The sequence below is a fragment of the Rhinolophus hipposideros genome, assembly GCF_964194185.1.
Source record: "Rhinolophus hipposideros genome assembly, chromosome: 24".
Classification (NCBI taxonomy): Eukaryota; Metazoa; Chordata; class Mammalia; order Chiroptera; family Rhinolophidae; genus Rhinolophus; species Rhinolophus hipposideros.
In genome coordinates this window covers 19574357-19601318 of record NC_138070.1, presented here as the reverse complement: position 1 = coordinate 19601318, position 26962 = coordinate 19574357, and the positions used below count along the sequence as shown (strand labels likewise).

Here is a 26962-nt window from a genome sequence, read left to right as displayed (position 1 = left end):
TCACAGAGGGAATCCCAGCAGTCAGCCATCCACAGGGCTCCCTGGGCAGCTGTCTGGTTGAAGGGAACAAGCACTCCGAGGCAGGCCTCTGGGGAAGTGGCATTTGAAGTATGGTTTTTGAAGAAGGAGTAGGATTTTTTTCCAGTGTCATTGGGGTGTAATTGACGAGGGTAGGAGTTTTTAAAACATTACTTGGGGGCCGGCCCAGTGGCTCAGGTGGTTGGAGCGCTGTGCTCCTAATGCCGAGGTCCTGGTTTGATTTCCATGACCGACTGCCTCAGCCAGGGGCAGCGCGAGGCTGATAACACCAGCATAGGCCAGGGAGCTGTGTCCTACACAACCAGACTGAGAAACAACGGCTTGAACCGGAGTGGGGTTGGGGGGAGGCGGAAGAAGGGGAAAAAAAAACACATTACTTACCCATAGGGTTAAATTCCATACATATGGAAGAGTGTATTAAAATGTATATACAGTTGAGAGAATATTTATGAAAGGAACACCCGTGTAGCCACCATCATAGACTGAAGGTAGAAGTCACCAGTGTTCTCCTCACTAATCAGATTCCCTATTGCACCTCTGAAGGAATTGCCTTCAGGTGACTTTTGTGATGATCAGTTCCTTGTTTTTCTTTTCAGTTTTGTCACCTGTGTATGCTTTCTTGAATAGTTTAGCTTTGCCTTTTTATGAATATATAAATGGACTCATTGTAGGTTTGTTTGTTTTTGGTATTTTGGTGCTTTCACGTAACATTGTGAGATTCATCCATATTGATACTAGTAGCTATTAGTTTGTTCATGTTTCTCACTGCACAGTATTCCATTGTATAAATATGCTGCAGTTTAATTTATCCACTCTGCAGTGGATATTTTACTGTTCTTATATATTTGCTGATACATATGTACAAAAGTTCTCCTAGGATATATACCTGGGAGGGGAATTGCTGAGTTGTAGGTTATGTTTATGTGTATCTTCAGCTTCACTAGGTAATTGCAAATACATTTTCCTAGTGGAAAGAATAGAATTATTACCAAACTAGGAAAGTAGCCAGAACAGCCCAAGCAAGGAGCTGCCTATGCAGAGACCCCCAGGACATAAGCCAGCATGCCCCTGGGGACCGAAGATGTGAGGCTGAATCTTGGGAGGGGCCACAGCCACAGCGTCTGGCACCAGGCTGCGGAGCTGGGGCCTCTTGCCTCAGACAGTGTGGAGGGGGACAAGATGGATGCACTTTTTTGGGTAAGGCTGTTCTGGGGTCTCCCTCAAAATGTCTGCTTGTGCTTACTCCACAGGTGATAGTCCCACTGCCCACCTGGAATGCTCGATCCCGGGAACCTGTCATAGACAACGTGGAGAAGTTTTCCATCGAGACAGAGCTCATCTACAAGTATTCTCCCTTCCACAGTGAGGAGGAAGTGATGACTCAGTTCATGAAGATTCCCGGGGACAGTGGTAAGTAGGGGATTCTGCATCCCCTAGAATCCAAAGCTGCAGAGCCACGATGATTTGGGAAGGGGCCAGGGGTGCCTGGCGGAACAAAAGGAGGATTTCTGTTCCCCAGGAACACTGGTGATCATCTTCAATCTCAAACTCATGGATAATGGAGAGCCAGAGCTAGACATCATCTCAAATCCAAGAGATATCCAGATGGCAGAGACTTCCCCAGAGGGCACGTGAGTGTGGCTGGGAAGGGCGGGAAGCCTGGAACCGATGTTCATTCTCTCAGCAGGGAAAAGCTCGGGAGGTGACCTTAGGGAGAGAGGGGAGAGCTTAATCTCTGCATTTCCCAGTTTGAGAGTTAATGAAGCTGAAAGCTCCTCGTCTTCTTGCCACAGGGCAGAGGGGTAATGTAGAAGGACAGAAGGTCCTCAGCTAAGCCAAGAGGAAACATAAATGATCCCTTACTCCAGCTCCTTGATTTGACAGAAAGATTGAGCCTAGAGAGTGGAAAGGAATTGCTGGGTCCATGGTGGGGCAGTGGCAGGACAGGTCCAGGTATCTGTGGGGCACCTGTGCTGGGGACATGAGAGGGGGCAAGGTGTGGTGCCAACACTGAGGGAGCACCCCTTCAGGGTGGCAAGAGAAGCCAAGATGCGAGGTGGAAAGGTGGAGGGCCTGCAAAGAGGCTGTCCTGCTGTACCCTTGGTCAGGCTGGTTGTGGGGCGGGTGACAGCACTCTTCTGTTCCTGCCACTTCCAGGAAGCCAGAGCGGCGCTCATTCCGCGCCTATGCCGCGGTGCTCTATATTGATCCCCGGATGAGGATCTTCATCCACGGGCACAAGGTGCAGACCAAGAGGCTCTCCTGCTGCCTGTATAAACCCAGGTAGGGGCCTACCCACCCTGGCCTGCTGGTGCCCTTGGGCTGAGGATGGGGCCTGGCCGTGTTTCTCTGGGGCATTGCAGTGATACCGGATGAGAGACTCTGACAGTGTTCAGTGCATTAGGGTCTTTAAACTGCCTGTGATTTACTGCAGAGAAACTTCTGGGTCTTGAGGGAGGGACAGAGTGGCCAATGGGCTATGGAGGTTGGCTGGCAAAGCTTGTTGAGTGTGAGTACCTTCTGTGACACTGTACTCTGCCTGGTACAGTGAGCTGGCGGAGCCTCTGGGCTTCAGGGCTTCAGGGCCTTTAGACACTACACAGGAAAACAAAGGCCCTGGCCAATTACTGAGGTGTTTTTTGCTGTGGGATTAATGACACACCTGGTGAATAGTGACGCTGCTTATCAAAGCCGGAGCAGGAGGCAGGGGCAAGTGGAATAAGGACTTGAGTCTTTGCTGACATAAGCTTGGCTTTGACTCATCACAAGAGGCCAGGACAGCGCAACTTGGGAGGAGACAGGAAGGCAGGGTGCTTCCTGAGTGGCTCGGGTGGCTGCCCTGTCCCCTGCTGCTCAGGCCCTCAGGTTGCTTTTCCCCCACCCCCGCTCAGGATGTACAAGTACACGTCAAGCCGTTTCAAGACCCGTGCGGAGCAGGAGGTGAAGAAAGCTGAGCACGTAGCACGGATTGGTAATGCACCCCCACCTCACACACACAGGAGGGTTTGGGTGGGGGTGGCCTGGGGGACACTGCTTGTGGCCAAAGCAGGATCCAGGAAAAAGCTCTGTCCAACACCCTGGGATAAGCTGTCCTCTTGAACCACTCATCCAGTTCCTCCTGCACCCCTCGCAGTGCGTGCCAGTCCCCTGTGCAATTTTTCTCCCCAGACTCTACTTTCTCTTCATCAGCCATTTGTCAACTCCTGGGCTTTCCCAGAGTGAAGAATCCCACACTGTCCTATGGCCCAAATATTTGTGAAATTGGTTTTCATGACTCCAGGGCAAAAATCTCAAGGTCTGTCTTGGTAACAGGGCTTTTTTGGAAGCTTAATGGAGAGTGATTGGCTGAGGACTTTGATAACTCTCAGCTCCTGCTGAGGGCTTAACTCTGGTTGCCTTGGGCAGTTTTTGACCTCTTCTGATGATAAAGTTTGAAAAGCAGACTCCGATATAAATAGTGCCTGACTTACTGTCTGTCTATCTGTCTATCTCCCTCTCCCCCCCCCCTTCCCTCTCTCCCCTTTTTGCTTACTCTCACTTCCCCCCACCTGACCCCCCTTTTGCAGCAGACACTGCACTATGGGATCCAGGAAGGCTGACTAAGAGTTTTAAACGTAAATTCCTTATCATGGTTTCTTCTGGGTTTCAGCTGAAGAGAAGGCACGGGAGGCGGAGAGCAAAGCTCGGACATTAGAACTACGCTTAGGTGGAGACCTCACACGGGACTCCAGGGTAAGGCCGCAGACCTCTGCAGCTGTTCTCCAGCATTTCTGGCAGTGGAATCCAAGAGCTGGCCTGGCTCAGCCCCAGAAAAGTCATGAACCCCTTTTCTTAAAGCTGAAAAATGGGATGTTACGGTGTTTCTACAATCATGATGGAACGAACTGTATGGCAAAAGCTTGGCTAATCAAAAACATCCCAACAACCATATGAGGACACTTAGTATTCTCAGTTTATACCACAGTGAAGTGAAGAGTGTCGGCTGCCCCAGTCACACACAGTGATAAGGGTCAGAACAGTTCTCTGCGCTTCCCTGTCTGACACACCTTCGTAGATTATTGATTCAATTGGGGATGTGTCTTCCATGTCAGCAAGCCTGGTCAAGTGAAACTCAGATTTTGAGTTTGTCACCATTTTCTGTAGAAAAGAAAAGAAGTGAATCTCCAGGTGTGGTTTTGCACCCTTGTGATTTAAAATAAGAAGTTTTAGATGTGTTAAAATATTCTCTGCTGTGACCCAGAGCACTTCCTCTCCTTATTTGGTGCCGATGTTCATTTCCAGGTAATGTTGCGGCAGGTCCAGAACACAGCCATTACCTTACGTAGAGAAGCAGATGTCAAGAAGCGGATCAAGGAGGCCAAGCAGCGGTGAGTGCCAGGGCTAGCCTTTGGTCTCTAAAGTATGGAGCTTTTGCACTGATTATTGACAGTGAGCTTGAAGAATACCACCCCACCCCACAAGGTTGCCGTTCCATCACAAAGATTGCTTTGAGAAAGCCATTAATGTTGTGATCCCAAATGCTTGTCAAATGTCCACTGTAGGAGATTGTTATTTTCCCAGCTCAGGTCTTTCCCGAGCTAGGAAAAGGCAAGGCAGGGCCAACACCTTGAGTTGGACACCAAACCCTTCTTACTGGCACCTGTCTATTTGTCTCTCTCTCCTCCCTTTTCTTTCTCTCTCCCCCTCTCTCCTTTCATCCCTTTCCCCCTTCCCTTCCTTCCTTTTTCTTTTTGTTTAAAGGATGTATGAAGTGCTCATTGTATAAAACTTATAAAATATAGAACATTAAAAAAGTTTTTAGGGCCGGCCCAGTGGCCCAGGTGGTTGGAGCTCCATGCTCCTAACGCCTAAGGCTGTCAGTTCGATTCCCACATGGGCCAGTGGGTTCTCAACCACAAGGTTGCCGGTTCGTCTCCCGCAAGGGATGGTGGGCTGCGCCCCCTGCAACTAGCAATGGCCACTGGACCTGGAGCTGAGCTGCGCCCTCCACAACTAAGACTGAAAGGACAACAACTTGAAGCTAAACTTTACCCTCCACAACTAAGATCGAAAGGACAACAACTTGACTTGGAAAAAAAAGTCCTGGAAGTACACAGTTCCCCAATAAAGTCCTGTTCCCCTTCCCCGATAAAAGCTTTAAAAAAAAATAAGTTTTAAACTCCGTTATGCTTCTACCACCTGGATACCTACTCTTAATTTCTTATTTCTGGTTACAATTGTGGAATAATGGTGTAGATTGAGTTTTGGACCTTTTTTATGTAGAATGGGTATTTTCCTGGCTTGTTATCTCCCTGTCCCACCTCCATGTTTGGAGCCTCTCTGGGCTCTGGGCCTTGAATTCCTGGCTGGCTTCTTGTTGGCCTCCTTGTCACAGGTACAGGTTTCAGGTTTCTTCTGTCTGAGTCAGTCCACAGCTTATTCATCTGCTTTTCAGCTTCCCCGATTTTATTGGCATTTATCACATAAAGGTCTCTTCTCTCACATACATCTTCATTGTTCTTGTGAATTTTTGCCTTTTCAAAATTAACTACTATCCATTAATGGAGTAGGTATGCCGAAAACCTTGTGTTTATTCCACTGTAACTTAGAGATTTGCAGCAGCTTCCCAGCATCCCTTTCACACCTAAATCCATCTCTGTTTTGTTACCAAAAGCCAAAATCATATGCTTTCCGTTAGGGCTGCTTAGAGTCAGCGCGTGGTGCCCTTCCCTGTCAAGTCAAGTCTTCACAGGGTCCACATTGAATGAAAATGTAAAGCCTTTTGTTTTTATTTAACATGTCTCCAGTTCAAGTGTAACACCTCTTAAACTCTATGGTATTTGTATGCTAGGGGGTTGATCTCCTGAAATTTTTGTCTTCGCAGAGCACTTAAGGAACCTAAGGAACTGAATTTTGTTTTTGGGGTCAATATTGAACACCGAGACCTGGACGGCATGTTCATCTATAACTGTAGCCGCCTGATCAAGATGTATGAGAAAGTGGGCCCACAGCTGGAAGGGGGCATGTGAGTACTGCCCCGGGGGAGCTTCCCAGCCCAAGGCGGACGGTGGGAGGGTGTTGGCCAGTGGGATGACCGCTGTGTCTTCTTTCTCCCGGCAGGGCATGTGGCGGGGTCGTTGGGGTCGTTGATGTGCCCTACCTGGTCCTGGAGCCTACACACAACAAGCAGGACTTTGCTGATGCCAAGGAGTACCGACACCTGCTGCGAGCAATGGGGGAGCACCTGGCACAGTACTGGAAGGACATTGCCATTGGTAACGCCCTCTCTCTTCACCTCCAGCCTTAGGATCCTCACTGCGTGAGGGGGAGAAATTAGGAAGAGCGAGTGGCTGGCTCCTAACAAGCTGTGTGGGTGTTTGCCTTCTAGCCCAGCGGGGAATCATCAAGTTTTGGGATGAGTTTGGCTACCTCTCTGCCAACTGGAACCAGCCCCCATCCAGTGACCTGCGATACAAACGCCGGAGAGCCATGGAAATCCCAACCACCATCCAGTGTGGTGAGTTGGTGGTCGGGACCTCCGCCTAACTCTTTCCCATCATAGTCCATGACCCTCTTTTCTCTCCATCCTTGTACTGGCCTCCTGATTAGACTGACATTTGTGAGCTTGCAGTCCCATTAGGGATATGAGTCAGTTCGGGGGTGGCCCTGGGAGCTCAGTCTTAGGACTGAGTTCTACCTGTCCCTTCTGATAAAGGCAGGTCATCTAATCTGCTAGGCCTTGTTTCCTTTGGTACCACGTTGGTACTAGTGTGAGTGATGACTGAGCCAGGATCCTACTGGAGGAGGGAGAGGGGCTGGGGGGCACTGAGAGTCCTCAATACAAAGTTTCCATCCTTGTTGGAGTCATTGTCCCTGAGAAGTACTACTCTGGAAGGAAGGCAGAGTTGGCGTCAGAGTGAAGACTTTTGCCTGGAAAGTTGGGGGCATCTTGCCTTGGGCCTGGCTGGGAGGAGCCTGATCTAGATATTGTTTGTAGGAGTTGCTAACTTTGGGCCATGTGTTTTCTGTGTCACAGATTTGTGTCTGAAGTGGCGCACCCTCCCATTTCAGCTGAGTTCTGTGGAAAAAGATTACCCTGACACCTGGGTTTGCACCATGAACCCTGATCCTGAGCAGGACCGGTGAGCACTTTCTCTAACAGGGAGATTGTAGGTACCTCCATCCTCCCACCACGTTTGTTCTCTTCACTCTTTGGATAAATAACTCAGTATGCTCCTAGAGTTCAGTGTTCACATCTTTATATCTATCTTTGCTGCACGTAATAAGTGCCCCGGAAGTAAGCATAGATGAGTTTCCTGCAGTGAGTATTCATTCTTTGTGCGTGGGAACTCGGAGATGGTTGCTCTGGTGAGAGACAGTATGTGTTGGCTGAGGAGGAAGGACCCGGCCCTACCTGGAGCCCTCTTTTGCCACAGTCTCCTTAGTACCTTTTCTTTACAGATGTGAGGCTTCTGAACAGAAGCAGAAGGTTCCCCTGGGGACATTCAGAAAGGATCTGAAGACACAGGAAGAGAAGCAGAAGCAACTGACTGAGAAAATTCGTCAACAGCAGGAGAAGCTGGAGGCCCTGCAGGTGCGTGGTCATGGGAGTGGGCGGAGCCAGCCTGTGTCAGGGGTCTGTCCAGGATAGGACAGGAACCCTCAGTGGCTCCACAAGATCCCTCAGGCTCAGTTTCACACTCCAGTTCTCATGTATGCCCTGAGTATTCTTTTAAAAAGACAAACTATTTTGTTTATATATTATAAAGTGGTCTAATTCATTAAGAATGTTTTAAAACTCTAGAAAATGAATATCCTACCTTAGAGGCAACCACCATTAACTGTATATCCTTCCAACTTTTTATGACTGCCTACGTACACATAAATACATACATATTTTTAATAGAAATATGGAGATCGTGACATCTATGTGTCATATGATATACACACAAACATATTTAGATAGATATTTTTAGTGTATAATTATTTTCTTTGGGATAATTTTCTAGAAGTGAATTTGAAAGGGTAAAAGGGTTTGTAAAATTCTATGGCTTTTAAAAATTATTTCCAAATTACCCTTCAGAAGATGTATTAATTTCTGCTTTTTTTTTTTTACCAGCAGTACATTTATTTTTAAATGTTTTTGCAAATCTGATAGGCAGAGGTATACATCTTATATTAGGTTGGTGCAAAAGTAATTGTGGTTTAAAATGTTTAAAAAATTGCAAAAACTGAAATTACTTTTGCATCAACCTAGTAATTTGAGTTTCATATTTCTAAAATTGGACAATTTTCACATTTGTCTGTTTCTCTTAGAATTGCTTATTTTTCTTATATTGTTTTTTTTTCCTCTCAAATTGATTTGTCAGGTTTTATAGATACATTTGTGGGATCAACCCTTTATCACATATATTACTAAAGCTTTTCACTTTTTACTTCTGTGTCTGTGCAGAAGCTCTCACTAACTCAGATGTTTTATGCATGCCTCCCTGTTTTCTGAATGCTACCTATTCTTTCTGACCATTTTAATCAGGCCTTTCTCGCCTTTTTTGACTTCTTTTATGGGAATTGAGTCTATTAACACTTTTTCAGTCTCAACAATTGCTGGATTAATCATATAGAATCCTGCAATTTGCTGATGGTTTAGTGTCTGTGTTTTTTTTGTCTCCCCAGTGAGAATGAGAGACTTGTAATAGTAGGATTGTGGCCTGGGTTTTTTTTTTACTTGCCCAGTCCTAGACACATAATGGGGATCCAGAAAGAGTTTGCTTGACTGTACCAAGATATGCAAACAATCTCATCATCATTTTCCCTGCAGAAAACCACACCTATCCGCTCCCAAGCCGATCTGAAGAAATTGCCGTTGGAAGTGACCACCAGACCTTCCGCTGAGGTAAAGGCCAAGGGCAGGAGAGGGATTTTTCCTCAGATGTCTCGTGCTAGGATCAATGTTTTCATACTCTTTGGGCCTTTTTTAGGAACCTGCACGTAGACCTCAGCGTCCTCGGTCACCTCCTTTACCTGCTGTGATCAAAAATGCTCCGAGCAGACCCCCTTCCCTGCAAACTCCCAGGCCAGCCCACCAGCCCCGAAAGGCTCCTGTCATCAGCAGCACCCCAAAGCCTCCTCCCCTGGCAGCCCGGGAGGAGGCCTGTACATCCAGGCTGCTCCAGCCACCCGAGGCACCCCGAAAACCTGCTAACACTCCTGTCAGGACTGCGCCCCGGCCTGCCCCTCTGGTGCCACTGTCACCATCTCTGCTGCCCAACTCCAAGAACCCTCGAGAGGTCCCTGCCCCCAGAACCGTCAAGACTCCAGTGGTCAAGAAGCCAGAGCCACCCAGTAAATTTTCCCCGGTGAGATGCTTTTCCTCCTCCAGCCTCCAGCCCACCCTCTGTGGTGTAGGAACGGCATCAGGCACTGTTAGAGCCTCGGTGGAGATTACCTGCTTGCTGCCCCTGAGGAGGAGGGGACTAGATAACTGCAGGGAGGGACTCAGTCAGGGGCCCAGAGTAATGTGGTTCCTTGTCCAGGGAGCTTTTCACTGCTCCCTCTGAGTTTTGGTCTGCTATACGCCTCCATTGGCTTCTCTCACTGTGGGCATAAGCGGGTGGTCTGATGACAGACAACCTTGGTAGGCTGCAGCAGTGGGGGGTGTCTCAGGTAGCTCACAGCAGGCTGGCCAGGCAGGCGAAGGGTGGAGTAAACTGAGAGGCTTCCCCTGTGACAGCTTTGAGCAAAGGTCTTGTGGGTGCGGGGGCTGGAGGTTGCTGTGTACTGAGTAATGTCAGGAGGTGCTCAGCTCTGGTGGGGACTGAGGCATACAAGCTCCTCTCCGAAGCTCCTGTAGGCCAGCTGGAGTCTTCCTGCACTTCAAGGGCTGACATGGCCCCTCGTGTTCCCTCTCTTGCTGTAGCCCACTCCTGGTCGGAAGCGGACTCTTGAGGTCTCTGATGAGGAAGAAACTGAGGAAGAGGCTGAGAGGAGGAAGGAGAGATCCAAGCGGGGCAAAATTGCTGTGAAGGAGGAAAAGAAGGACTTGAATGAGGTAGGTGGTCAAGGTGAGGTTCTCAGACTCCCTCCCCAGCTTCTCTACCCCTACCTGCAATCTGCACCAGCTCCATTTGTGCTCTGTGACATGAGCCTTCCAGAAGCCCAGTTCATCTTTGAAAGACTCTTAGTCACACAGATGATGAAACATGGTGCCAGGTAGGGCCTTGAGTGAGACTGCCTTCTGGCTCCAGTCATAGGCCTGAGATCACATTGACACAGATCAGGGAGGCTTGAAACCCTTGCTTTCTGTGTCTGTGATGTTCTGCCCCTTGCCTGCTATCTTGCTGATAAAGGCAGCAGAAGGTAGGGGATTTACGGTGGGGATTTAAGGAGTGGCTCAACAAGTTATGGTGATTTAACTGATAACGTGAAGGTGACGGCTGATGCCCCTGGGCAGCCAGTCATGCAAAAGTCTGTTCTTTGGGGACATTGGGGATTTCGCTAACAGACCCTGTTCTCCTTGTAGCTCTCAGACAGTGCTGGGGAAGAAGACTCAGCTGACCTCAAGAAGGCTCAGAAAGGTAAGTTCAGGAAGGTATACCTGGCAGCCTGTGGGGGAATTGGGAAGTGGGGTACTTCAGCCAACAGCAGCTTATCCCAGAGGCTTATGGAGGCTTTCCTGGCTCTGGGCTCTCGTGCTACAGTGGTTCAAAGTTTAATTCCAAAAAGAATTCTGAAGAAAGCACACCTTTATGTATATATTTTTAGCACTAATTCCTTGGCATTCACCTCTCGCAGTCACTCATCCTGCTGCTCTTTGGCACCCTCATGACAGATGGGGAAGGAGACCAGAGTGGCTGGGCTCCCTATCCCTGGCATAGTGGGGCGAGCACCTAGGGGTTCTTATCCCAGCAAACTCTGGGATGACCTTCCTAGTGGTGGCCCTGGCTGAATGGGGGACTTCCAATTTTCTGACTCCCATCCCATCCCCATTCTCAGATAAAGGGCTGCACGTGGAGGTGCGTGTGAACAGGGAGTGGTACACAGGCCGTGTCACAGCTGTGGAGGTGGGCAAGCATGTGGTGCGGTGGAAAGTGAAGTTTGACTACGTGCCCACAGACACAACACCAAGGGACCGCTGGTAACGCCCCTTCTGAGAGGCTGGGATGACAGAGTTTGCCAGGGCAGGGGAGGTTCCCATCCTGGGAGGCCAGGATACATGTGACACGAGCACTGTGTCCTCTCTAGGGTGGAAAAAGACAGTGAGGACGTGCGGCTGATGAAGCCCCCTTCCCCGGAGTATCAGAGCCCCGACACGCAGCAGGACGGTGGGCAGGAGGAGGCCTTGCAGGCCCAGCAGGCCATAGCTGTGGCAGAGCCCTCCACTTCTGACTGCGTCCGCATCGAGCCTGACACCACCGCCCCCAGCACCAGCCACGAGACCATCGACCTGCTCGTGCAAATCCTCCGGTGCGTTTGTCCTCCCGCTCCAGGGCCCCAGGACCTCTTGACCTCTCCTTGCCGTTCTGACTTCCGGTCCCCACCTCCTTTCTTGTTTAGGAATTGTTTACGGTACTTCCTGCCTCCAAGTTTCCCTATCTCCAAGAAGGAACTCAGTGCTATGAATTCAGATGAGCTGATATCGTTTCCTCTGGTGAGTCTGGCTTGACCTTTGATTTTGAACTCTGTTTGCCCCCTTGGGACTTAGGGTTGGCAGCCGTCAGCTGTATGCCTCCCATCCAGCTTCTCTTTCTTATGCTGAGGGAGGGAAGGAGGAGACTTTACCTTGTGGAAAAAGAAGCGGCTTAGCTGGTGAACATGACTGATGTCGTCAGACCCTGGACCTGAGGCCTCCCTTAGGGATAGTAGGCCTGGTTTGATATTCTATGATGAGTACATTTCTTTTACTCCCTGGCAGAGGGAGTAAACCTGTTCCATGCAACAGTGAAGAACTTAGGCTCAAAGTGCCTAAGTGACTCTCGGAGGTACAGAGAAGCTTGTGATGAGTGGAAATAGGCAGTGAGTCTTATCTAACCCAGCAAATGTTGATGTGACACCTCCCCTGGGCAGGCCCTCTGCTGGACCCCTTAGTGAGCAGCAAGAGTCCTGCCTCCAAGCGGCTTAAGATTCAGTAGATACCAGGTAGCTGGACGTGAGATACCAGGTAGAGATCAATAAATGCTATGTATGTGGGCAGCGTGGGGGAGGGGAGAGCGCGACTCGGTCTGAGGAAAGCGTGGGTTTTGGCAAGTGTCTGCGTAAGTGATGGAGAGTGTTTAAGGCAGGGGGACTTTTGTGAGCAAAGGCTCAGAGGGCTGAAAGGGCAGATGGGGAGGGCGAGGAGGTCAAGGAAGCAGGTGGGGCTGAGCATTTAGGACAAAGGGCCTGAGGGTAGGCTACAATGTGTCTTGAATGTCCAATCTTAAGCACAGTGGCTTAAACTCTGTATGAAATGGGAGGGCCAGAAAAATGTTTTAAGCTAATAGAATTGTCAGTGTGAACCGTGTCTAGGGCAGGGGTCCACAAGCTTTTCTGTAGAGAGCCAGTTAGTAAATATTTTCACCTTTGTGGGCTACAGTCTCTGGCAACTACTCCACTCCACTGTTACAGCCTGAAAGCTGCCACAGACGATACATAAAGGATGTGGCTGTGTTTCAAGAAAGCTTTATTGACAAAAACAGCAGGCTGGTTTGGCCTATCGTCTCCTGCCCCTGAGAGGGTAGCTCTGGCAGCAGCACGTTTGGGTAGGATGGGTGCGTGGGAGATGCAAATGCACGGAGGCCGGTCCAGTTGTAAAAGGTCAGAGGTGAGGGCATGGGATGGGAGCCAGAGTGGTGGGAGTGGCCAGCAGGTGAGAGGCCTGTGTCAGAGGCACTGACAGACTGCTTACTGACTATGCAGGTGATAGGGGTGGCGGCAGACGCCGCATGCTTCCTTGTGTCTCAGGCCTGTGGGAATGGAGGGTGATGACAAAGCTGCTAACTGGGAGGAAAAATGGCTTTTATCAGGGGAGATGATGAGTTGAGATTTAAATGTGTTGGGCTGGAAGGACTGGCACTACATTTTTGGGGGTGTCCATTGGGCAGATGGAGATTGGGCCCTGGCACTTGGGGGTGGGCAGGCCAGGACTATAGATGAGGATCTGGGAGTCATCCACATCAAGTGGGGTGTTTTTATGGCAGGAAGAGCTAAGTTTTCTAGGGAGGTTTTTCTAGAGAAGAGAACTGGAATCAAAATAACAGGACTAGTGTGTTTCAGATGTCAGGCCCTCGTGTGGCAGCTGTGTTCTTGGTAAGTTTTTCCAGAGAGAAAAATACGGAGTTTTATCTCCATCCCACTTTAAAAGAAATGAGGCTAGGAGTGGAAGACACTAAGTCTCCAAGGATTGAAGAGTCTGTTGTGATAGAGCCCAGAGTTGCACCCAGGCACTCCTTAGGACGAGGGTCTTGCCCTGGTCATGGTGCCATCTCACTTCCCTGCGAGATGAGAGGGCATGGGCCACACTGAGAAAGCTAGAAGGTGGTAGAGCTCAAGACGGCTTCACGGAAAGCTCCACACGTCAGCTCTTGCCCTGCAGATCCCAGGAACAAATACCTGATAGGCTGGCTAGGTAGGCCTCGCATCCTCTTGTTAGTCAGATTTGTTGCTTTTAGCATAAAGTTGTTGTCAAACTCAGAGCAACACCTGGATTCAGTGGGATCTCTGCAGTGGGCTCCACTGCGCCAACCAAAACATAGCAGGAGCATCTGAGCCTAAAGTAGTCTGTTAGCTTATTCTTGTAAAAGGAGGTATATCTCCAGTGCATCAACTTTGTTCTCCTGATTGTAAACCGGAAATAACTCAAACTTTGATTTTTTTAACATCAGGGACACAACAGAGTCTAATGTTCATTATGTCCTGTCAGTCTTAAGTGATTGTCCTTTTTCCCATCATGCTGGACAAGGAGTTCCATGAAGCCCACATATGTCTTGCAAATATTATAGATTCAAATACATATAACTGTACGCAAGTCTATACTTACTTTAAAACAAAAGTTAAAAAAACTTACACAAATCACAGACAGGCGCAAGATTGTATACTGAATTTTAATACTTTGAAGCAGGTTTGAACGTTTATTTTGTGCTGCCGAGGTTATTTTTTGTGCAGAACTTAAAGTTTCTTTTGTCGTCTTGGTTTAATAGGATAATATTCTAGATTGTCAGGTGAATGACACAGTTCAATACTTGGCAGTAACACTTTTTACAAACAGCAGTCAGGAGCCACCCAATGCTGGTAGCTCACACATCTTCATAGAAGTAAATAAATGGTAGAGTTGGAAAGACTGCAGTGGTCACCTAGGACCTGCCGATTGTGAGTTTGTGTTCATCCAAACGGCCTTGTCATTCTCATTGGTGACGTATGAGTAGATCATGATGTTGTAAGTTTGAATTTAGAAAAGAAACAATACCTAAAGAGATATTATTTAAATTGTTTTTCACACTGAGATTCCATGTAAAATTTTATTTGAAACAAATATTCTGCTACCTTTTAAAAGTTTGAAAAGTCTCTCATATGTCTATAGAAACTGCTAGTTAACATTACTACCCCATCCCTTAGAAGTTTCAGGGACTCAGGGAAGATGGTAAAAACTGATGCTGCATAAATATACTGCACGAATGGGGAGCTATCTGATGTTGGTAGTTGCTTGGTAAATATTGGTAGAGGAGAACTTTTGGTTCTGACATTGTGGGGTGTGACTTGGAAGTACATTGCTGAAATGGCTGTTGTAAAGTTAGAAAGGTCTGATGGAACTGGCAGAGTGACTCATCCTTTTGTGCCACTGGAATGGTAAGAACCATCCCTCACGTTTACTCCTGGCTTGCTGTCTGCCAAAGCACTTTGCTAAGTGCATCACATGTGTGATCCCATCTTTGTCCTCATGCCAGCCCCACGAGATGGGCACCAGGGGTTTCCACTCTGGAGCTAGACAGACTGCTTGCCCTTTGTGTTTGACGTTCCTTCAGATCCAGCATCCTTATGCTGAGCCAGTTGGGGAAACCAGTGCTCATCTAGAGGGACTTGGTGAGCTCATGCACCCACCTTCCGGCTTCCCTCCTGACAGAAAGAGTACTTCAAGCAGTATGAAGTGGGGCTCCAGAATCTATGTCATTCCTACCAGAGTCGTGCTGACTCACGGGCCAAGGCCTCCGAGGAGAGCCTGCGCACCTCTGAGAGAAAGCTCCGTGAAACAGAGGAGAAGCTGCAGAAGCTGAGGACCAACATCGTGGCACTCCTACAAAAGGTGCAGGAGGTGAGCCAGGCAGCCCTCTCATTGCAGCTGGACCACCTGGTGTCTAAGGTGGGGAGACCTGGGCACCTCTTGCTCCCTTCTCCCCACTCACAGGAATCTGTGGTTTCAACCCTGGCTGCACAGCATCCTGACCAGGAGGGCTGGAGGTGGTGCGGCTGCCTGGGCCTCATCCCAGCCAGACCCACGGTATCAGACTTTTGCCCTTGTTTAGACATTCTGATGTACCACCTAGTTTGAGAATCCTCCAAGCCATAAAATAGAAGTTCTCACTTTTCTAGATGACGCCCAGATGGGATTGGGTGGCCCAGAAGTGGGAAGTGCCCTGTAGGGTTTCGGTGCTTCATCCAGGCAGTAAACACTAAGGACCTACTTTATGCCTGTCTTGTGGATATCAGGTGAACCAGACAGGCGAGATAAGGTCCCTGCTCTCACAGGCTGACAGTCCAGTGGAGGAGATAGAATTATTGACGGCGGGAAGTGCCAAGAAGTAAATAGAATGAGAGACAGAAAAAGAGGAGGCTTCTTTACTAGAAGAAAACTAGGGTGTTTAGGGGTGGCCTCTCTGATGTTAGAGTGGAACCAATCATGTAAGAGTGGGTGTGCGTGCTCTGGTAGAGAGAACAGCAGGACCCTAGGCCCAAGACAGGGAGTTGAGGGCGGTAGGAGTAGCAGTGGTGCCTGTTTGAGGTAGGAAGTCACCGGAGGAGTGTGGTATCATTTGGTTTGCCATCTAAGACTCTGGTTATAGGAGGGCCTGGAGGGGGATGGAGGTTAGAACTCGGGACTCCAATGAGGAGGTTCCCCAGGTGTCTCGGGTGAGAGATTCTGGTGGCCTGAACTTTGGATGGTGACAGTGAGCAGGGAGGGAAGTGGGCATATCTGTAATATCTGGGAAGAAACAAGGGTGATTTTTGTGGTTTGTCTTGAGCCCCTGCGTGGAGGAAAGGTGGTGGCCTGTAAGTGAGATGGGAACAACTTGGGATGGATGGTACATTTGAGCTGCTTTGGATATATTGAATCTGAGAAGCCTGCAACGCACCTAAGGCAACCTGGAACTTGGGGTAGTCAGGACAGAGGAAGAACATCTGGGCGTCATCTGTGCACAGAGGATTGGGGGTGGGGGACAGGGCTGACAGCCAGGGTGCAGGTGGTAATGGAGGGAGGAGAGGAGGGGACTTTGGGCTCAGGCCCTACAGGCTATAAGAAGGGTGGGGAGGCGGCACCCCCACCTATGGCACCCAGCTGACCCTGCCCTGCTCTATTCCAGGACATAGACATCAATACAGATGACGAGCTGGATGCCTACATCGAGGACCTGATCACCAAGGGGGACTAAGGGGCTGGAGCCAGAGACCAGCTCCCCTGTCCCTCAAGGCAGAACTGGGGGGAGGCAGTTTTCATTCACGGGTTGGTGGACTTACCTTGGTTTGAATCACATGGAACATTTGTGCTGTTGGGGGGAAAGAGACTCTTGATTCTTTGAATCTTCCTCCTTAAGTTTATAAATATTTATTTTTTAAAAGAAACAATATGCTGTGCCTGCTGTGAGACTATACATTTGTGTGTGTGTGTGTGTGTGTGTGTGTGTGTGTGTGAGAGAGAGAGAGAGAGAGAGACACACACTGAGACTCTGGGGCAAAAAGGACAGAGAACCAGGATGTCAAGCTTCAGCTGATTGTCTTGGCTCCTGGCTCCTCAAGATGTGGAAGTTCAGCGCCATCTAGAAGTTGGAGAAGCTCTAGGGGCAGGCCTCGTTTCTCTCCTAGAAGATGAACAATGTTGGGATATGAGAGATAAGGGAGGGAAAGAGACCCCAGGATTGTGCTTCCCCTAGGGTCTCTGATCAAGGGGATCATGGGTCAGGAAGAGGCTTGGCACTGAGGGACTGCTTTCTCAGGTCAGGGATGTGTCAGCCTTAGCAGCTGTCTTCTTGGCTGTGGCTTTGTCCAACCAGCTTGACGAAGAAAGGTCCGCCCAGTCAGCCTTACTCTCCATCCCCCAAATTCTCACTGCTGGAGTGATTTCCTCAGTTAGCCATGGACAGTGAGGGTTCCTGCCTCAGCTTGAGTCCACGTTGAGGAGTAGACAGATTGCACACTGGTCAGACCACTGAACTGGGTAGCACACCAAATGTTTGAATTCCAAAGGACCTTTTAGGAAAGCAACTTGTGTGTGAAAGAGCCCCTGGTGCTGATGTGGGGGTGGCTTCTGGCTGTGGTGTGGCAGGGTCTGAGGGAGCTCGGCTGCCTTGGATGGTGCCCGCCGATCTGGAGGGCCAGCTGCTGCTTTTCCTTTTGCTGCTGCTTCCTCTCTGCCTAGCCCCACCATGCAGTCAAGGACCAAGGACTGTCTGTGGAGCAGGCAGAAGGGGGTCACTGAGCCTCCCGGCCCACAGGCGTGCGAGGTGGGCCGCAGGGACTCCAGAGGCAGCTCTGCAGGAAGCACACCATGCCTTCCATCCTGTCCAGTCACAACCTCATAACAGCTGTGTCCCTCAACTTCTCAGGGTCAAAGACAAAGGCAAGAGTTGCTCAGTTTTCTTTTTAATGGCGATTGGAAAACTTCTGATTTGATTTCCCCAATTCTTCTCTTTATTTGGGGACTTTGTATTTTCTGAAGGTGTAATAACTATGGCCTTGTACCACTGGTCTGTGATTCAAACCCGCATCTACCCCTACCCCCCAGGTCAGCAGTGGCCCACATGCTGCCTTGTAAACTCTGCAAAACACTGGGAAGCACTGGTGAGGGCAGCAGGCCACACTGGATTTGGGAGTCTATCCTCTTGTGCACATGGCCAGAAGCACCTACGGCTTTGTGGGTTTTGGGCTTCCCTAAACCACGTCTCTGGGAAAGGGTTGTTTGGGGAAATACCACTCGAATCTTCTTTCTCTGGAAGATTCTCTAAATAGAATTGGGGTTCTTCTTGGGCTGGTGATTCCTCTCCCGTCCAGCTCTCTCCATCCCAGGCAGCATGTGGTCCACTTTTGTCCCTAAACCTACTGTTTTAATCAAAAGGGAAGCTGTTCTGCATTTTTACCAGAGGGTAATACTCAAGTATTTACACACCTGTAATCAAGATGCATTACTATAAACTTTTACTGGTGAGACTTCTGAACTCAGTCTGTTTTCTTCTCTTAGTAAAATCCATCACCTTCCTCTTCATTCTTTCCACTATGGGAGCTTTAAACTGTCTTCAAATTCTTCATCTCCACCAGCTTCAGTGTTTCCTGTCTTCATCCTCAACACCCACCGAGACAAATACTGAATTTCTTTAATGTTTTAGCTTTCACTTGTGGATGTGCCCACTGTGCTGCCTGCAGCCTGTTTCCCAAGAGAGCTCCTGGCTTTCTTGGTGGGAAGATAAAATGGAGGGGTCCCTCCCTTTTCCCTGTCAGGGAATAGCTGGGCTGCTTTGGAGGAGGGAGATGGTTTGGCTGGTCTGTGGCAAGAAAATCCTTGGTTCAGGGCAGCAAATAGATGAGAGTGCAGCAACCCTTTTTTTTAAGGAGTGGAAGTGGTGGGGACTTCCTTTAATCTTTTAAGTGACACATACACGTGGTAAAAATTCAAACAGTACAAGAAGCTGCAACCATGAAAAGCAAGGTTCCCCTCCATCCCCGAGCCCCATTATCTCCCTGGAGAGAGTATCCATCCTGAGCACACAAATACACATCCATTCTGTTCTGTTTCTGCCTGTTTCCCACTTAGTGTGTTTTAGAACCTGTTTCAGAATAGTGCATATGGGTCTACATTCTTCTGAACACATAGCACTTCAGTTTCTCGGATGTACTGTCATTTAACAGTCTCCTATTTATAAACATTTCAGTTTTTAACATTTATGAAAAATGCCATGATGAGTGTATATGTTTATTCAAGAACTCAACTGTCTGTATATGTGGAAAATTCCAAAGAGAAATGGCTGTCGGATGGTGGATGTATTAAGTGACATTCCAGAAAAGACAATCTCAGCTGCTACCAACTGTATTCCATCCCCGCCCCCAACACGCTTGCCAGCGTTCAGTGTCTTCCATCTTTACTGTTTACTAATCTGAAAAGTTAAAAGTAATGGGTTTTTGAGTTGGTTTGAACTAATTTAAGTGAGATGGAGCGTCTTCATTGGCCATTTGTGTTTCTATTCTAGAATAGGGCTGTGGTTCTGCGTCTTGGGTTAGGGACTCTGTAAGAGTTTACCAAAAAATCAGATGAAAAACAGGGCAAAGTCCTCCAGAAAATGTTCACTTTATATGACCCTCCCCCCTGCCCTTAAATGTCCCATGGATTTAGGATTAAAAACCCCACTTTAGGATTAATTCTGCATTTATCACCAGATTGGGAGGAGGGTTTGACATTTTTGTTTACCAAAGGAAGGCATGGGATAACAGGCCTGGTTCCTCCTTTATATCCGAGTGACTGCTTTTTGATTCCTCTTGTTGGGTCCAGTTCCCTACATCTTATAGTACTTTTTCACACCTGTGGTTCAAGCAGTGTTGGCCAAGAGTTCACAGCTCTAGGACCCATAAATGTTAAGACTGATGAAGCTCAAGCTTATTTGCATTTACATAGAACACAAGGCTTGGCCCAAGTGGGTGGTGCCTCCACTGGCTACTTGTCCCTGTTGGAAAGTCGTTCTTCTGCAGCTGTGCCAGGCTGTTGGGACCTGTTGGTGGTCACTCAGGTGCCTGAAACATCCTCAGAATTCCACTGGAGGGTTCACCCTTTCCTGGAGATGGAACCCCTGAGGCTTTCTTTGGAACCAAGAGGCCACATTGCTGTTGGTTCCACATTGCTCTTGGTTCCCTTGAGCAGGTGAACAGCCAGCTTGGCCATGGAGACAGAGCGCCAAAGGAATATGCTTTCTTTACTGCCATGTTTGAGGCCTCAGACTATCCTCTGCCCATTTTCAGCACCGTTGGGGTCACCATCTCCACAGTACAAGACAGACTGGACAAAGGGCCTGGCAAGGCACGTCCCATTCAACAATGAGCCAAAATGTTGCCAGGCCTGTTTTAGTCTGACTATTTTCATCTGGTAACTTGGAATGTGCCAGGTCCAACTAGGGCTCCTGGTGGGTCCTGCAGAACCTTCCTTTGAGCTCTCAAAACTTCAAATTGCGGCCTATTTCCTCTTTTAAAATAAAGGAGTCAGATGATAGTAGAGGTTTCCTAGCTTATTTAGGCACAGGGCCAGTTCACCCGAAATTTGTCCAGAGGCCCATACAGACTGCCAGTCATCTGGAGGTGCTGTGACTGAAGTTGGAAAGGTGGCCCAAAGCCCCTTGCTGCCCTGACCCCCAATCTTTGCATCCAAGATTCACTGTTCTCCATCTGCTACCCACAGGTCTTTGGCTGCTTACTCAACCCCACAGCCACCTCATGGCCTCTTAAGGACAGTTTCAGTATCCCCTAAGGGTGAGGAGGGTGTGGCTTCCATCCAGCCGACTTCAGGCCTGCACTGCAGGTTGCCTGTACTACTACTCGGGGCTCTTAGCAGCTGCCAGCCAGGGCTCACTTGGATCAGTAAGAGGGGAGGGATCCAGTGGACACATCCTCCTTTCTTGTCCACTGTGGACTCTGCAGAGATGCTTCCATGGGATTTTCTGGGGCCACTTCCTGCCCAAGCAACTGCAGGTTTCTTGGGAACTTGTGGCCAGCTCTAACCCTTCACTCTCAATTTGTCTCTCCTTCCCCACTACTCTTCCTCTATTGAAGCTCTGGGCTCTCATTCCCCTCACCAATGCTCCACCATTTAAACCAATCTGTCACTAGCCGGGTTTGGGATGCTGCGGTGGGAGGACAGCCTCTATTTGTCAGAAGAGAGTTTTGACGTCCTCACGCTAACTCATCAACTATCACAGTACGAGCCTCAGGACCGGCTGCAAAATCTCACCTGGCCAGAGGGAACGGCCAGGAGCCGGCACTCGGCCATCTCTCTCCAGAGGCGTTGGGAATATCCAACGCTTAATCTTACCAGGGTGCAGGTGCTCTCCCAGCCCGCCAACGCTTGTGGTCTGCGGAGAGCACAAGTTCTCTAGGTCCACGAGGCAACTGCACAATGGCGCCCGCCCTGCACTGTCGGGTGTGCTCTGAGCATGCGCCTTGGAAGTATCGTGAGCCCACCGTCGTGGCCTGTGATTGGTGGGCCGACGTCCACGCCCCAACCCGGGCCAAGGGGCACCGCGAGCAAGCTCGGGTGCGCGAGGCCGGGCTTCGGATCCCAGCGGCCCCACTGCGCAGGGCCAGACCGGGGCCAGCCTGGCGGCGGCGGCCGCGGGGCCATCTCCTCACATCCTCGAGCGAGCGCAAGGCCTTGCCGACCTAATGGCCAGCGTACACTCCAAACAGAAAAAGGGGGATTTCCCCCCACCAGTGGCTGCGTATTAATCTCCAACGCAGATGAAACCTGTTTCCTGGGTTGTTTTCCATCTTTTTTGGTCACCACAGAAAGCTTTTTGTATAGATGTCCTTGTGGTGGTGTGCTTTCACGTCTGCAAGATAGAGGACCTGGAAAGGAAGCTGCATGCTTTAAGTTTTAAAATAGCCTTCTCCAGGTAATACTCCTTGAAGGCCCAGAATGCTTGCCAGTTTGTCGGCCTCTCTCAGCACCTGAGGCCTCTTTGCGTTTCATAACTTTGGCTCATTTTCTACTGGTTAGTCCTTGGCTTGGTGTATGGTATTTCTTGAAAGGCAAACATTTTTAGGCTTGGGGGTTTCTTAGCATGCTTAAGAAAATCCTCTCTACCCCCACCCCAAAACATTCTATTAACATTTTGTTGCAATGTTTAAAATTTTTTTTTTAGTCCATCTCCACTCCCTGTGAAATGTATTTTAGTTTAAGCCGTAAGTTTTGTTTTTTATTTTTTTCTCAGATGGAAATTTACTTATGCCTGATCCATTTATTAAATGAACTACCGTAGTCATTGTTTATATTCCACTCTATTTGGTTTTGGACCCGTTGGGTTGGAGATGCCCCTTAGACACGCCAACAGAGTCATCCAGTTAGCAGTTGGATAGGTGGTTCAGATGTGAAGGGTGAGGTCCTAGCTGAAACTAGAATTTGGGCATCATCAGCATCTAGATGGATCAATCTCCCTTACTATTTTTCTTTATAAAATATTTTTCCAGGCTATTCTTAGAATTTCTTCTCTCACATGAAATTTAAAATCACTTTATCCAATTCTCTCCTATCCCTGTCCAAACCAAAAGTTCTATTGGGATTTAAATAATTGAACTAAATTTAGATGTAAGTTTTACGATCCTAAATCTCCCCAGATGATACAAAATGGTTTCCATTTGTTAAACTTCTTTTAAGTCTTCCAATAGGATTTTATGATTTCTTTATACAAGTCCTATAACATTCTTAGTAAATTTATTCCTAAGTATTTTATGGTTTCTGTTACTGGCAATGGGATTTTTCCCCCCATTTCTATTCCTGATTGTTAATATAGAGAAAAGCTAATGACTTAATATAATTTCTATCTTGTGAACCCTGGTAGTTTTAAAAATAAACCTGTTTTATAGATACAATCTACAGATTTGCTAGTATACCAATATAATTTAATTGCCAGTTTGCTTTAGCTAGAACTCTGAAACATTGTTGAATAATTATCCCCTTTTTGTTTCTGATGTGGATGGAAATCACATGTTACCGTTGAGCAGGATGTTGGCTGTTGGTTTTGGCAAATGGCCTTTAAAATGTGGAAGGGGTTTCCTTCTGTTTTTTTTTGTTGTTGTTTTTTCTTCTCTCTCTCTCTCTTTCTTTATTCTCTCTCTCTCTTTCCTTTTTTTTTTTTTAACGTGGAGCCTCTGGGTTGGAGCTGTGGCTGCCAGTCCTTCCAGTTATACCATGAAGATGATATATAACTCTCTTTAGTGCCTTTCAAGAAAGTATTATAATTTTCCCTTTAGAGCTCTTATATGTCCTTTGTTTGTATGTAGCCTAGGTACCAGATGATTTTTGATGCTATTATAAAAATTAAAAAAAAAATTCAATTGTAGTTGACACTCAGTATTATTTTATGTTAGTTTCAGGTATACAGCATAGGGGTTAGACATTTATATAGTTTATGAGATTATCCCCACGATAAGTCTAGTACCCACAGGTGGCACTATACGTAGTTCTCACAATATTATTGACAATATTCCCTTATACTGTACTTTACATTCCTGTGACTGTTTTGTAATTGCCAATTTGTACTTCTTAATCCCTTCACTTTTTTCACCCTGCCCCCCAAATCCCTTCTCGTCTGCTAATCAATCATCAGTTTGTTCTCTGTATCTATGATCTGTTTGTGTATTGTTTATTTTTTCTTTTGTCCTTTAGATTCCATATATAAGTGAGATCATATGGTATTTGTCTCTCTTTGTATGACTTATTTCACTTAGCATAATATCCTCTAGGTCGATCCATGTTGTCAAAAGTGGTAAGATTTCATTTTTTTATGGCTGAGTAATACTTTATTGTATATATGTACCACATATATATGTATATATGTTCTCTATCCAGTCATCTATTGATGGGCATTTTAGTAGCTTCTGTATCTTGGTTATTGTAAACAGCACTGCAGTGAACATAGAGGTCCATATATCTTTTCTAATTAGTGTTTTGGATTCCTTTGGATTAATACCCAGAAGTGGAATTGCTGGATCATAAAGTAGTTCTATTTTTAATTTTTTGAAGAACTTGCAAACTATTTTCCATAGTGGCTACACCAATTTGCAGTTCCACCAATAGTGGATGAGTGTTCCCTTTTCTCCACATTGTCACCAACACTTGTTGTGTTTTGATTTATTGATGATAGCCATTCTGACAGGTGTAAGGCGGTATCTCGTTGTGGTTTTAATTTGCATTTCTCTGATAATTAGTGATGTTGAACAACTTTTCATATGTCTTTTGGCCATCTGCATGTCCTCTTTGGAGAAATGTCTATTCAGGTCCTCTGCCCATTTTTTAATTTGTTTATTTTTTTGGTGTTGAGTTGTATGTGTTTTTTATAAATTTTGGATATCAACTCCTTATCAGATGTATCATTGACAAATATCTTCTCCCATTCAGGAGGATGTCTTTTTGTTTTATTGATGGTTTCCTTAGCTGTGCAAAAAGTTTTTAGTTTGATGTAGTCCCATTTGTTTATTTTTTCTTTTGCTTCCTTTGCACAAGGAGATATATCAGAAAAAATATCACTAAGGGTAGTGTCGCAGAGTTTACTGCCTATGTTTTTTTCTAGGAGTTTTATGGTTTGGGGTCTTACATTTAAGTCTTTAATACATTTTGAGTTTATTCTTGTATATGGTGTAAGAAGTTGGTCCAGTTTCATGTTTTTGTATGTATCTATCCAGTTTTCTCCACACCATTTATTGAATAGACTGTCTTTACCCTATTTTATTTTCTTGCCTCCTTTGTCATAGATTAAATGACCATATATGCATTGGTTTATTTCTGGACATTTTATTCTGTTCCATTGATCTATGTGTTTGTTTTTATGTCAATAACATGTTGTTTTGATTACTGTGGCCTTGCAGTATAGTTTGATACCAGGTAGCATGATGCTTCCAGCTTTGTTCTTCTTTCTCATGATTGCCATGGCTATTCAGGATCTTTTATGGTTTCATATACATTTTAGGATTATTTGTTCTACTTATGTGAAAAATGCCATTGGTATTTTGATAGGGCTTGCATTGAATCTATAGATTGCTTTGGGTAGTATGGGCATTTTAATTGTATTAATCTTCCTATCCATGAGCATGGTATTTGCTTCCATTTATTTGTATCTTCTTCAGTTTCTTTCTTCAATGTTTTATAATTTTCTGAGTACAGGTCTTTTAGCTCCTTGGTTAAATTTATTCCTAGGTATTTTATATTTTTGATGCAATTGTAAATGTGATTGTTTTCTTAACTTCTCTTTTTGATAGCTTGTTGTTGATGTATAAAAATGAGACTGATTTCTGAATATTAATTTTGTATCCTACTTTACTGAATTCATTTATCAGTTCTAATAGTTTTTTGGTGGAATCTTTGCAGTTCTCTCTATATAGTATTCTGCCATCTGCAAATAACAACTCTTACTTTTTCCTTATTCATTTGGATGCCTTTTATTTCTTTTTCTTGTTTGATTGCTGTGGCTGGGACTTCCAGTACTATGTTGAATAAAAATGGTGAAAGTGGGCAACCTTGTCTTGTTCCTGATCTTAAGGAGAATGCTTTTAGTTTTTCCCCATTGAGTATATTATCTGTAGGTTTGTCGTATATGGCCTTTATTATCTTGAGATATGTTCCCTCTATTCCCACTTTGCTGAGTTTTTATCATAAATGGATGCTGGATTTTTTAAAATGCTTTTTCTGTATCTATTGATATGATCATATGATTTATTTTTCACTTTGTTTATGTGTGTATCACATTAATTGATTTGTGGATATTGAACCAACCTTGCATGCCAGGAATAAATACCACTTGATTGTGGTGTATGATCCTTTTAATATATTGCTGACTTCAGTTTGCTAATATTTTTAGTATTTTTACATCTATGTTCATCAGGGATATTGGCCTATAATTTTTTTGTAATGTTTTTATCTGGTTTTGGAATCAGGGTAATGGTGGCCTCATAGAATGATCTTGGGAGCCTTCCCTCCTCTTGAATTTTTTGGAATAGTTTGAGAAGAGTAGGTGTTAATCTTTGAATGTTTGTGGGCTAATCGGGTGGTGCTCTGTTGTGGTCTGAAACCTGCCTCTGGATATGTTGTTTTTGGTGCCTCTTGGGAGGGGCTCCCATGCAGGCCAACTTCAGCCATTCAGCTCCTGCCCGGGGCTACCTGGTAGGAGCTACAAAGCTATATGCAGTTGGTCACTGCCTGTGCTGGACCTGGAGATGTGTGGGAGTGGCCACGCTGAGAACTGAGGCAAGCTGCTACAATATTGGGCCTGGGACAGCTTAGCAAAAGTCCCAGGTCACCCCTAGTCCTATTACCATCTGCTGGCTGCCCGTAAGGCTCAGGTGCTGAAAGAGCTTCCTTAGGTGCTTGTGTCCAGGCTGGTTGCCCAGGTGTCAAAAGTGCCTCCTGTGGTGCTGGGTGAGTTGGGTGGGGCATGGTCCCAGAGAATCACTGGGTGGGGGTGGGTGATGTTCACAAGGTTAATGAAAATTCAATTCTTGGGCCAGTTGTCAACCCTGTGTCCACTCTGCAAAATGCCCAGAGAACACTGAGGCAAGTCAACACTCATCTCAGCCCTTAGGTCCTGGAGAGTTGTCTAAGAAAGGCTGCAGTGTGAGTTGGGTCTGATTGCTCACCACCAAAAGTGTCTCAGACAGCCTCATAAGCCACTGTTTGTTGTTTGCTGCTGGAAAAGCCTCCTGCAGTGTGTGGGGCAGAGCTTGTTGCCCAGATGCTGATAGTGCCTCTGGTGATGTTGTGCAATTTGGGCAGAGTGGGGTCTCAGGCAGTCACTGGGATGGGGCGTGCGGAGTTCACCAAGCCAATGCAATTTCAGATTTGGCCATGTGGGGGGAGGGCTCAACACAGGAAAGTTGGTGTTTACCTGTAGGCTACAGATGGGGTGGGCTACACACAGGAATAAAGGTATCTTTATCCCTCTAGCTCTCATCCTGAAACCACACAACTCAGTCTTACCCTGTATGTCTCTGGTGCCTCTCAATATGCTGTCCCTCC

At 46.9% G+C, this 26962-nt stretch overlaps 1 protein-coding gene across 3 annotated transcripts in view; it reads left to right on the top strand.

Moving 5' to 3' along the window:
- Positions 1-18414, top strand: part of MORC2 (MORC family CW-type zinc finger 2) — a 40925-nt gene extending 22511 nt beyond the window's left edge. The window contains exons 7-27 of one of the 3 annotated variants that reach the window (XM_081037524.1): positions 1290-1449; positions 1559-1670; positions 2197-2322; positions 2931-3010; positions 3689-3771; positions 4321-4406; positions 5903-6043; positions 6139-6293; positions 6407-6535; positions 7055-7160; positions 7480-7612; positions 8837-8911; positions 8997-9374; positions 9935-10066; positions 10538-10592; positions 11011-11152; positions 11260-11481; positions 11572-11665; positions 15113-15301; positions 15395-15487; positions 16569-18406. In XM_081037524.1, the coding sequence (XP_080893650.1) occupies positions 1290-1449; positions 1559-1670; positions 2197-2322; positions 2931-3010; positions 3689-3771; positions 4321-4406; positions 5903-6043; positions 6139-6293; positions 6407-6535; positions 7055-7160; positions 7480-7612; positions 8837-8911; positions 8997-9374; positions 9935-10066; positions 10538-10592; positions 11011-11152; positions 11260-11481; positions 11572-11665; positions 15113-15301; positions 15395-15487; positions 16569-16637 (2760 nt within the window). In that variant the 3' untranslated portion in view covers positions 16638-18406. Of the gene's footprint in view, positions 1-1289; positions 1450-1558; positions 1671-2196; positions 2323-2930; positions 3011-3688; positions 3772-4320; positions 4407-5902; positions 6044-6138; positions 6294-6406; positions 6536-7054; positions 7161-7479; positions 7613-8836; positions 8912-8996; positions 9375-9934; positions 10067-10537; positions 10593-11010; positions 11153-11259; positions 11482-11571; positions 11666-15112; positions 15302-15394; positions 15488-16568 lie in introns of all 3 variants that reach the window. The other 2 variants (XM_081037525.1, XM_081037526.1) reach the window with 2 other exon arrangements.
- The last annotated feature ends 8548 nt before the right edge of the window (positions 18415-26962 follow it).